The following is a 13,043-nucleotide window of genomic DNA, read 5'->3' as shown; positions in this document are numbered from 1 at the left end:
CGGCCTGCTAGTCTGCCCTGTCATGTTCCATTATTTTGACATGTGGGTGGACCTACATTTTCGGCATCAACCGTCTGGATCTCGGCAGGGTATGACAACCCGTTCCCTGACTCAGCCTCGTCCGGTATTGTACCCCCATGACGGGTCAGGAGTTGAGTGAGTTGCTAAGGCTCGGTTGCCTGCCGGCTGGGCGGTGGCTGTGAATGGCAGCGACCGAGTCGGCAAGCCTCCCAGAAGGACATATTGTGTTAACATTTCGCCCCCAAGTTCGACTCTTGCATCGTGCCAAGATCGAGGGAGAGGCAAATTATGGATCCCGTTACAGCTATTCAGTTAGTCGCTTCACTTATAAGCTTGGTCAAGACGTGTCGGGCTAGTCTGCAAGCTATCAAAGACTTCAAGGACAGCGATGACGACTTGGCGGACCTCGTGAGCGACGTGGAATCATTTACTGCTTTCCTTCAGGAACTTGAGGAAGTACTAGGCCGTTGCCAGCAAAGAAGCCTACTCAGTTCGAAATCAGAGGGCCTGCATAAAGTTTTGCAAGCTGCCCGCTTCACCGTACTCAAACTTCAGAGAGAACTGGACCGCCTAAAGGCAACGGGATCGCCTACCGTCAGGCGAGTAAGATGGCTACAAGCTCACGCAGAGCTCCAGAAACATCGTTGTCGAATGAGGGAACACACTTCGAGGTTGCATGGTTTCGCTCTCCTTCTATGCCTGTGAGTGTAGCCCACCGCCTTGACGTTTTGACCTGCATGAAATTAAATCGAACGTAGTGGCGGATTCTTCCTAGAATGCAGTCAAGAACCTCAGCTCCTTCAGTTTTGCAGCAGTACGCAGGATGAACTGGGTGCAGTCGACCTCGTCATGGATCTTCCTAGCGGAGACGCAACGGCAAAACTCGTGGCAAAACTGGAACCCGCTCCTCCTAACTCGGATTCACAACCTTCCGACGTTGGTTTGCCGACTCAATTCGATTCCCATGGCCCTGAAAGGCCGCCTGGCACAGAAGCTCGCCGCAAGTCGTGCTCGTTCGACTGCTATTGCGTTTGCCACTCTGAAGAGGGAAGAACACCACAGCTCTCGATGAAACGTCGCATGAATATACTTAGTGTAGTAACTCGGCCAAGGCGCAAGTGTTCGGTACCAACCTGTCAACGAACAATACCGCCGCGCGTCAGAAAGTTGGTTCTTCCGTCTGCGAACTTCTGCCGAGCCCTCGCGATTATCGTGAGTTCTCGGGGTTGGACAGTTAAGCATCAACTGAATACTTATCGTTTGGTTCCAGAGACTTCCGACGCGATGAGATACACGAAACATGGAGAGTTGGGTAATCTAAAGGCCTGTATTGAGTCCGGTGAAGCGACTCAATTTGACACTGGACCGGACGGATGGTCTTTGTTGCATGTAGGTCAAGTTCCTCCAATGGCCCGTGGCGCTTAACTTACCAGTTATTTAGACAGCAGCATATTGGGGCCAATTAGAGATTGTACGGTACCTCTATACACTTGGCGCAAATACTGAAGTTGGAGAAGTCGGGACTCGGTGTGCAAACTCATATTCCAGTCTTCGCCATCAAGTTGCTAATGAACTACCACCAACAGGAAGCCCGCAGATTTTGCGATTTTAAGAGCATTAGCAATGGATTCGACTGATGTGGAGCAACAAATAATGAAGGCATTTCCAGCTTACGAAACATACATGATTGACTTCGGCTTTTCCCCAATCCACATTGCCGTTCTAGAGCTCTACGACTCTGGAGACATTCTGCGACCAAGCTTGCAAGATCTGATTGACTTCGTCGACGATGCAAACAATCAGCCTGCAGGAAACGATTGGTCTGTTTGGCGTCGTGCGGAAGCAAAGGCGTGTCCGTTATATGCAGATGTCGTCGAGAGGTTCCGGACAACCGCCACAAAAGGTTTCAAGGCCAAGAAGGTGATCCTGGATTTGATCAATGAGCCGGATGAGAAGTGGGGTTGGCCCCCTTTCCACTGGGCAGCATTTACAGGCCGCAGGCAGAAGATGGAGATACTTATTAAGAACAATGCGGACCCCTTCAGCCTTTCTCCAATGAGGAGAAACACGATTCACATCGCCGCTGAGTCGAAGAGACTAGACGTCCTGTCATTTGTCCTAGATATATGGGCCATAAATAAGGACAAATTAGATATCAACAAAGCAGATCGATGGCTGGAGACGCCACTACACATTGCTGCATCTGGATCTAAAGAATGCGCTGAACTACTTCTTGACAACGGCGCGAACCCGAATGCGACACAGGTGGATCACCAGATACCGCTTCACTACGCGAGCATATGCACTAGAGAGGAAGAAAAACTTCTAATTGTGTCTCTTTTGTCCGGCCCAGGCCGCTGCTTCGTCAATGCACAAGACAATGACGGTCGGACGCCAGTCTTCGAGCTCCTTCCTTCGCCGGCCTGCGTTAAGCTCTTGGCAGATGCTGGGGCTGATCTCACTATCACCGACAAGACAGGAAATTCTCCAATTCATATGGCTAGCATCGATAACGAAGTAGAGACGCTTGAGATGCTTTTGGATTTGACTTCAGATCCTAGGGCGGCCACGAGGTTGAACACAAATGGGCACACTCCTCTTCTCGAAGCATGCGCCCATAAGAGCAAAGACTGCGCCCGGCTTCTCCTCAGACGAGTGGACGTGGATTGTACTGAAATTGGGGAGAAAGGCTGGTCTGCTGTGCACTATGCAGCGGATTGGGGAGATGAAGTAATCATGAAAGCTGTTCTCATGCATCCCAGTTTCAAAAGGGGACAGAAAACAACTGATGGAAGGTCAGCAGAAATGCTCGCTAAGGCAGCGTGCAAGTGGGAAGGTCAAATTAAGGGCCTTCTAAAGAAGCATGATTCCGTTGCAGGAATCATGAAGGAAAGTGAGGTGACATTTGGTCAAAGTTCTTTTGCCTATTTGTCGGTGAGGTAGACTTTTCCTCGGCGGTAACCTTTTAGGAGGACTCTGGTTAGCCGGCACTGAAATAACCTGGGAATATTAGGGATTTCAAGGGATAATGCCTCTTAAGACACACTCTTACCTTTCACGCTTCAAGCAAGAGAGTAATCCGACAACCTCAAGACTGGTGCACGATGCTCCACATCATGTACGACAACTATGAACCAACCAACTTGCTTAAATCCGTGTTTAAGGTACAGCCCCAAGCCTTTCGGGGCTGCTTCCGTACCGACCCAAAGCTTGTGTTTTTGAGCCACCTCCAAACCCCATTTGAGCAAAAGGGTCCCTATTCCCAGGCGATGATAACGAAAATCAACGCATAGATTGTCGAGGTAATAACAAGACTCTTGATAGTGGCTGGACAACTCATTAGTGGAATAGTCGAACAAGCACACGCTAGAAGCATAAACTTTGGAAACAAACGTCTTGGACAATTCCTCTTCCGCAGCTAAGTACGCCGCAAATCGTGTTGGCTCCTGATCCTTCCGTTGATATACCCTTTTCCAGAAGGAGACTTCGAAATTGGTCATCGAAGCTGCCCGAATGGTTATGTATTGAAAAAGGCGGTCACCGTTTATTAACATACCTTTGAGAGAGTTGCAACAAGACGGTGAATGCCTGGCTTTCATAGGTTGAGAATCGCTATTTCCTCCCTTCCGAAACCTCCAGATGGCAAATCCCACAATGCAGTTGTCCTGGCTCAATGTCGAACGAGCTGGCAATCCATTCCGCTCTGTCCAATCCAGAGCTGCTACTGACTTCTGATAAATGGGGTCATTTTGATCGTCGGGCTCCCCTCCAAGAACTGAAACCAGGCTGTTGAGGGGCGCTTCGGCCACTATCACCGAAGCCTCTGGATCCAACAAATCGAGCAGCAGCCTTCGACGCCAGAAGAATACTGTATCGTGTGCGACATCAAAATTTCTGTTCAGTGGTGAATATAAGAAGTCAAAGAGTGGAAACTGTCGGAAAGACGTGAGAAGGAGCGCTACAATAGCGGTGAGATCGCTTTTATGCGCTGGGCGGATCGAGACTCGCTGGAGGAAGGTGTCGGATGCCATAGCAGACATGATCTGAAGAGTATCTTATGCGCCGCCGCACCGCCGGCAATATGTAGATCGATTTATCGAAGGACAGAGCGGGATAATTTCGGTGTCGGGAAAGCCATGTTCCAAGCCACAGCCAAGAACAGGCAAAGTTCGCGGGCCGTGTTACACAGCCTCGTGATCGGGCGATGGGAGGCACCCAATCAGGTGACGCACTCATCTCTAGCTAATCCAAGTTGGTCCACGATATTGCCGTCCAGGACGTTGCAAAGACAGGTATCCCTTCGTTCGGCGAGAAAATACTAGCGTGGGCACGGGGGTGTCCAGCACTAAACAAGGGGGTCTCGCCTGGCTTGCGGGGCATAAAATTATACCTTTGCATACAAATTAATTAGTACGATATGTTATTTGAATAGTATTGCGTCTAGTAGTTCCCCTCTCTATATAATAGCACATTGCAAAATATATATCCCTTAACTAATTGCTTTGCTATATCCTTTATTTCTCTCTTTAAGAGCTTTTTATACTTTAATTTATATAAATACTATATATAAATGCCTCATTTATAGTACTTTCCCTAGTAATATAAGTAAAGAAAATTAAAATTAAATACTATCTTATTTTCTAGTCTTACTTATAAGCTCTATAGCTTTATTCTTTTAAAATACTTCAAGAGCTTATAATAAAGTTTTATTTTAAATTACAAGTATATAAAAGAATATTAACTTATTATACTTAATTAATATAACTTATAAATATTTATATAAGTTATATTAATTAATTAATATAGCTTATAAGTATTTATATAAGTTATATTAATTAATTAATATAGCTTATAAGTATTTATATAAAGATATAGCCTATAAAGACAATAATAGTACTAGTAAGGGAAGTCTTTTTATATTATTTGTTTTATTTAATTAGATAATAAGAATTAAAATACCAAAATATTAAAACAATTATAATTCTATATATTTTACCTCTTATATTTTATCTAATTTATTTCTTATTTAAGCCTTTCTAGTTATTAAAATGGCAGACTTTTTAAGCCTTATTCTAAATACTTAAAGCCCTTAAAACTAGCCTCTTAAGCCTATTTCTTACTTCTCGATTTGCAAATTAAAAGTATTTATTCTTATATGCAATTAGTAATGCAATTACTAGCTCCTCTCCTTAATTAAATAGTTTTACTCTTAAATTTACTAGTATATAGGCTATTTAATTCGTTAAATAAATCTAGCTTATATTAAAGCTATTTCTAAAAAGAGTACCGGCTATAACGGCTAATGTCACATGTGCTACGGGTTGGTTTCAGCTACGAAGGCCGACGGCATTAAAAATCGTCCATATTCGCTAGTGCAAGGAATACCAATATGTCTTAGTTTTAAAAATTGTGCGTCACAACGCCACCACATTCGTATGCTTTAGTTCGAGCTTGATAGGATAGAAAAGAAGCTCAAGTATCCTTCATTTGTATTTTGGTGACTTTAAAATTATAGGGACGTTTTTCGCGAATTTTTGAATGGGGAGGAATGATTTTCAAGGCTCTCGCTTAGCAATTTAGACGATTTTTAATGCCGTCGGCCTTCGTAAGGTGTCAAGCTTGGTTCCAAGCTAAGGTTCAAACCAAGCTCGGCGTTTCAGTGGTCTTGGCCGTACCTACTTATCCACTGCCACACCTCACTCTCTTCTCTCCTTAGCTTTAGATTCTATAGGACATTGGAATCGAAGATCTTTGAGCCTTGTTCCATTGCTTCGTTCCTGCCCTCACAAATAGCTTCAAGAATTCCCAATTAAGTACTTAAATATATTTCCACAACTACTACACCTAAAATTAAGAATTTTAATTTATTTAAAAGCCCTAGATTTATTTTTTAATAATAAAAGAATTATTTAATTATATTAACGTTTGGCTATTTTCTATTTACTATAAGTCACTTAATATTCTGGGGTAATTTTAAGCGAGACTGCCCCTTAAACTATGGTTGCATCACGGTGCAACCGCAGTTGCACCGCACCCACCGTGGTATAGTATATCCTCCACTAAACTAGACTATAGCTATATTACACCGCACCACTGCGGTCGCGCCGCGGTGGCACTAGACTGAGGTCACACTATCCCCTACCCTGCAGGGTGGCCCCCCTTGCTAGTGCTATTACTATCTTTATGGGCTGTACCTCCGTAGGAGTGCCACCGAAGCGAGCTGACAATTAGTACGAAGTACGACTTCAAAGTCCTGGCACGCGCTAGCAGGGATGCGTCCTCTGGGAGGTCGCCTAGCAACTGGAGCCTACTAAAAAATTATAGTTACAGGCTCACATCCCTAATTTTACAGCGTATAGCCCGTAGCGATCACTATTACTCACTAGTTTTTCAGCGGGCTCTGGTTACCAGGTGATCGCCCAGAGGACGCATCCCTACTAGAAGAGTTCACTAGTTAACTACTCAAACTGCTTAATCGCCCAACCTTAAAATCTTAATATTTAATTAATGCCTGAATAAAATTTTAATTTCTATTAAATACTAATATTTTATAGTATTCTTAACCCCCTAATAGCTATATATTGCTTTAAAACTATATAGTATTACTAAAATTATTTATTTACTAGTATTTTTGGTATTTTCTTACTAATTTTTATTTTACTATTTTTATTTCTTATTAATTCTTATATAATTAATTAAATATCTTATATAACATTCTAAATTCTTTAGTAATATATAGCTTGATATAAGAGAGTATATTAGAAGGTCTTTTATATTATTATAATAATATTTCTTATTAAATTTTCTTTAAAATAAGAATTAGTTACTTGTATTTAGTAAAGTAATAAGCCTAAATTTAAGTACCTAATTCTTGAAATAAAGAATTACTTATATTACTTAAATATTTAATAATAATTTGGGTATTATTTAATTTTTTAATTATAAAAGCTTAAATATTAATTGAATTTACTATTATATAATAAATCTTATATTTCTTTTTAATTAGCTAAAGCCTTTATAAGAATCTTATTATAAAATAGCCTTTTTTTATTTCTTTTTTCTCTAATAATAATAATTTCTAGAAGTTTAATTACCTTATTAACTAGCTTTTTTATTTTCTTTATTCTTTGCCTTATAGTTTTCTTAAGAAATTATTATTTTAAAAATAAGAAAATAGTTAATTAAATAAAAGAAAGAAGTATAATTAATTAAGGCTTTATTAGTAATTAAGAAATATTAAGGAAATTAATTTCTAAAAGTATATATATAATTAGAGAGCTTTTAAAAAAAGCTTTTATTTTATTAGCTTTTAATAGCTTTAATAGCTTTAATAGCTTTAATAATCAAATTATAAGAATATTAAAATTATTAATTTCTTAAAAGAAATTACAACCTCATTTTGGAAAATTATTAAAAATATAATTATAAAGTGCCTTTTACGATTTATATAAAGCCTTTAATTTCTTTTCTTTTATAAGCTTTTTTTCTATTTTTTTTCTTTTTAATTACTTTTATTTTAAATACCTTTTTTATTAATTCGATATTTATTATTTATTATAATTTAGCTTTTACTTTTATTAACTAATATAATTATCTAATAATTACTTATATTTTATTACTTATAGTCCATTATTTATATTTTATTACTTTCTAAATATATATAATATAGCTGCTTTATTAAAGAAATATACTTGAAATATATTAGAAATATTTAAGATACTAAGCCTTTTATAAACTAATATATTATAATATATATATATTTCTTTATAATTTCTTATATTCTAGTTTTTTCTTTTTTAGCTTTAAATTATTTTTATAAAGAACCTTTTATTTTACTTTCCAAGCTCTAAATACTATATTTATAATAATATTTAAAGCTTATTTTCTTTAATTTTATAAATAATTTCAAATAAATTAATTTAGAATTATTAAAATAATAGATTCTAGAATAATAAAAGCAAAAAGCTTTAGAATTTTTAAAGAAATCAAATATTTGTATTTTTATAAATATATATTAGTAATATATTAAAAACCCTTTTAAAAACTCGAAAATTAAAGAATCTTATATAAAAGCTACTATTTAACTAAGTTCTAAAATAATAGATATTTATAGGCTAGTAATCTAACTATTATTCTTAAGTCTTATTTTATATATATACTAGTAATAAAATTACTAGAGAAAATATAATAAAAGGAAAATATAATAAGTTAATTTTCTAGAATAAAATATTATATAACCCGGAATTATATTAATTTTTATTAAGGCTTTTAAAGCTTTTACTAGTTTAGATTATTTTATTAATAGCCTTTCCCGAATTAAATATTATATTAATATTTCTAAAGAATTTATAAATAAGTTTATAAAAATGGAATTCTTTATTTTTATTATAAAGTTTCTAGAAACTAATAATTTTATTATTATTAAAGAACTATATAAATAAGCCAAGAAGCCTAATATCTTATTTAAAGATATTAATACTATTATAAAAAGCTATTAAGAAAATATTTAAAAGGCCCTTATATATAAAACTATTTATAGCTATAATAAAAATATTTTTAATATTATTAAGCTTTATAATATTAAACTCGAAAAAATATTAAATATTATATAACTATAATAAATCGGTTTATAATAATTCTAGCTATTTCTGCTTTATTTACTTTTATTATTCTCGTAATTTCGGCTCTTTTAAATTCTTTTTTAAAGGCTCTTTAATTATTTTCTTTTTATTTCTATTTAGAATTCCTTATATTTTATACTTTTTTTTTAAAAACTACTAGAGTTATTAAGCTTCTAGATTTTAATTCTTTTTACTAGAAATTATATTATTTTTAATAACTAATTATATATTAAGAGTTATATTAAAGACTTTATATTTCTATAAGTTTAATATATATTAGTAATATAATTTTCTTTTTAAAATACTAATTTTCGGAATTTTAGTAAAAATTAAAGAATAATATTTTATAGTTTATATAGAGTTTATATTATAATTAATAAATAAAATTCTCCGATTTTTATATTATATATATATATAATAAAAAATAGTAGAAACATTTTATATTTTATTTTATTAGTAATTCTTTTAAAATATTACTATTCTAAGAAATTAATTAATTATATAATAATTATATTCTTATTTATATATCTAATAATTATTTTCTTTTTATTAGTAGCTAATCTAATTATATTACTAAAGCTATTATTATATAATAAAGAGAAATCGGATAATAGTCTAATAAAACTAAGCTTTCTAACTAGCTATTTTATTCGTATATTACTAAATTTACTAATCTATTTCTTTTTATATCTAGAAGAAGCTAGTCTAAAATCTATTTTATTTATATAAAAAGCTCTATTTTATAATTAATTTTCTTTTATTTCTTTTATTTTTCTATTAACTCTTTATAATAAATACTAATTTTTCTCTATAATTAAAGAACTTCTCTAAATTATATAAAGCTTTTTCTTTATAAATATATTTTCTATATAGGAGCTTATTAGTAATATACTTTATAATATATATATTAGTTTTTCTAATTTACTAATTTAGGTAAATATTATTATTTATTTTATTTATAATAAAAAAAGACTCTTTATAATAAGTAATTTAATATATAGCTAAACTTTTAGAAATAAGTTTATATTTTTATTATTTTTATCTAGCTTATTATATTATTTCTAAAATATTATCTTTTCTTTTATAAGCTTTCTTTTTATAATTAATTCTACCCTAAATAGCTTGAACTTAGTTAATTTCTAGTATATTTTCTAGAATTTTTAGAAACTAGATATAAGAATATACTTTTTATTATTTTTTACAAAAATAAAATAATTATTAAAATATTAATTTATATATATATTATATATTATATAATTTATAGATATAAGAGAGTTCTAAAAGAATTTTAATATTAAAGGAGTTTATAGAAATAAAATTTCGATTTATTTATTTATTATAAAATTAGCCTATATTATTATATAAATCTATAGCTAATTAATAAATCTTTTTTTAGTTAAAATTAAACTAGCTTCTTATATATATACTATATAATTTCATATTCTAAAAGGCCTATTTTAGTAAAAGTACTAATAATTATTCTATATTTAAATATTCTTTTTTATATTATCTAGTATATTATTAGAAAATCGAGCTTAATATAAATAATATTATTATACTAGATTTTATTATAAATACTAATTTAATATTAGTATTTAAGAAATTAAAAAAAGCTAATATTAAATAATTAAAGAAAATATATATTATATAGTAATAATTAAAAAGAAATAATTTTATAAAACTAATAATAATATAGGAATTTATTTAAAATATAAAAACTATAACTATTAAATATTAATATCTTTTATTTGCCCTATATATATTTATATATCTAATTATAGAAATATTTAATATATTTCAGGTTAAGAATATTATTTATATATCTAATTAAGCTTATAATAAATACTATTTTAGTATTAAGATTATTATTAAAGTATTTTTCTAATAGAATCTTTTTTTTAAAAATAAGAAATAATATAATTACTTTATTATTAGTAAATATAGTTTTAATTATAGTAAGTAATTCTCGATTATTTAGATCTATTAAATAAATAGCTTTTATATTAAGGTATATAATAATAATCTTTCTATTTAAAATACTAATATAAAAGCTAGTTTTATTTATATTTTATATATTTTTAAAGCAAATTCTATATTTCTTTAATATTTTATAATATTTCTGAAAATGCTTTTCTAGATTCTTTTTTTAATATATTACCTTTCGTTCTTATACTACTATTTTTATATAAAGGGGTTTAAATTATAATTTATTTTATTTAAATTATTATTATATCTAGAAATAATTTATTTAATAAATAAATATATTCTTTCTAAGAATCTTATTAGCTACTATTCGAATTATCTTAAGATTAGCTTTATAGCCTAAATAGATCAGGAAATTAATAAACTACTTTAGGCCCTTTTCCTAATTAGGAATAAGTATTTTATTAAGGCCTCTTTTAGTATTCTATAGTAATTAGCTAGTAAAATATACTTTTTAGAAGTATAATAAGATCTCAAATTAATATATAATTATAGATTTTTTAATAAATGAATTTCTAATATAGAAATTAGAAGCCTGGACTATTCTTTTCTTTTTTTTGAAAATTAAATTTAACTATAATATTAATATTTAATTAATTAAAATTAATATAATAATAAAAAAAATAACTATATTACTAATTTTTAATTATATTACTAATATATACTAAACCTATCGGAATATAGAGGCTTTAGTATAAGTCTTAATATATAATTAGCTAGTTTAGATTAAAAACAAGCTATAAAGAAATACAAATTTATATTTCTTAAAAAATTTTAAAATTATTTATATTTCTAATAAATTTATAAATAATACTTTTGTTCTAATTAATTCTTATATAAATAAAAATAATTCGAATTAGTATTATTAGCTTTTAAAGTTATATTCTTATTTAAAAAAGGTATATTTTAATTCTAATAAAATATAAAATACTTACTATAATTTTAATAAGCTTTAAATATATTTTAATTAGATATTTCAAGAGTTTTATATTTTCTTTTTATAACTATTTATAAAAGATAATATTAGTTTTCAAGATATTAAATATGAACTAAATAAAAAGCTTTTATTAAAGCTTTAAAAATTAATATATATATATATTATAATAATTCTTTTATTAATATTATATTACTAATAATTAATAAATTAAAGCTATATATAAGAAAACTAAAAAATATAAAAAAATAAAAGCGAGTCTAGTTAAGTTTATTTCTAGTATTATATCTTTTTATATTTCTAAAAAGGAATTCAAAAAGCCTATATATAATATTTTTATTAAATATATATCTTTTTAGAAATATAAATAATATTTTATAGAGACTCAAAATCTCTTAACTATTAAATACTTTAATTATAATAAATTCGGCTATTATATTAAGTACTATTTATTTAAATATAATAAAGAAATTAAAATAGCTTTTTCTAAAATCGAGCTGGGCCTAGTTCTTATTTTAGTAAAGTATTTAAAGACTTCAGGTTCTAATTCTAGTATAAAACCAGAAAACGAGTACTTTTGAAAAAAGTTTTTGTTTTAGAGACTTATAATATAAATTTAGTAAAAATTAACTTAATTTATTTAATAAAAGAAAATACTCTTATAATATTTTATATTATTAATATAAATAAATTAGAAATAAAGTTTTTTTCTTTTATTAATATAAAGCTTATTTAGCTTATAAAGTAATTCTTAGAAATAAAACTATAATTCCTTTTTTTACTTTATATTATATATAGTTTTAATAAAAAGCTAACTAAGTTTATTAATAAATATATAAAAGTTTTATTTCTAATGAATAAATAAAATATTAATATATTTATATTTATCTTAAATCTTAAAAATTATAATATTATTTTTAATAAAAAATAAATTATATATATTAATATTCTAATTAATTATAAAAAATATAGATTTATATAGCTAAAGAAAATAAGCCCAAATTTATATGATTTAGTTATATTATTAGTATTTCTTAATAGTAATTAGAGAAATAATCTAATAAGAAATATTAAAAAAATATTAATTAATAAGATATTAATTAATAAGATATTATTATAAGCTATTTCTAGTAATCTATTATTTTTAAATAATCTTTTTCTTTTTAAATTAATTAGAGGAAATTTTATAATATTATAAAAAAGAAGCTTTTATAATCCAATTAAAATATAATATCTAAATAAAAGCCAAAGAAGCAAGAAAAGATTCTTAATAAAAAGCAAATACTAGATTTAATTATATAACTAAAAGAAAAGAGAATATTATTAGTTAAATCTTTATTTATAAAATTAATAAAGAGTTTAAAGCTAGGAAAAGAAAAGCTATTTCTAGTTTATAAAATTAATAATTAAAAGAAATAAAGCTTTAGTAGCTTTAGAGAATATTACTTTTAAAACTTAAAAAATATATTTCTATTTTCTTTAAA

The 13,043-nt window shown here is 29.4% G+C and overlaps 2 protein-coding genes across 2 annotated transcripts; one reads left to right on the top strand and one right to left on the bottom strand.

The window, feature by feature from the left end:
* The first annotated feature begins 302 nt into the window (after positions 1–302).
* K444DRAFT_572702 (ankyrin) lies at positions 303–3,105 on the top strand. Its single transcript, XM_024877367.1, has 4 exons — positions 303–722; positions 780–1,410; positions 1,463–1,548; positions 1,608–3,105. The coding sequence occupies exons 1-4, from the start codon at positions 310–312 to the stop codon at positions 2,962–2,964; spliced, it is 2,487 nt and encodes an 828-aa protein (XP_024729997.1). The 5' UTR covers positions 303–309; the 3' UTR covers positions 2,965–3,105.
* Positions 2,829–4,165, bottom strand: K444DRAFT_619758 (uncharacterized protein). The gene is made up of 4 exons (XM_024881568.1): positions 3,578–4,165; positions 3,415–3,526; positions 3,074–3,348; positions 2,829–2,983 (listed from the first exon to the last, which is right to left on the bottom strand). Exons 1-3 carry the CDS (start codon positions 4,059–4,061, stop codon positions 3,084–3,086), a joined length of 861 nt encoding a protein of 286 aa, XP_024729996.1. The 5' UTR covers positions 4,062–4,165; the 3' UTR covers positions 2,829–2,983; positions 3,074–3,083.
* Positions 4,166–13,043: the final 8,878 nt, after the last annotated feature.

This window comes from Hyaloscypha bicolor (genome assembly GCF_002865645.1).
Source record: "Hyaloscypha bicolor E unplaced genomic scaffold K444scaffold_165, whole genome shotgun sequence".
Lineage (NCBI taxonomy): Eukaryota > Fungi > Ascomycota > Leotiomycetes > Helotiales > Hyaloscyphaceae > Hyaloscypha > Hyaloscypha bicolor.
The sequence above is the reverse complement of the archived record's forward strand: the minus strand, read 5'-3'. Positions and strand labels throughout refer to the sequence as shown.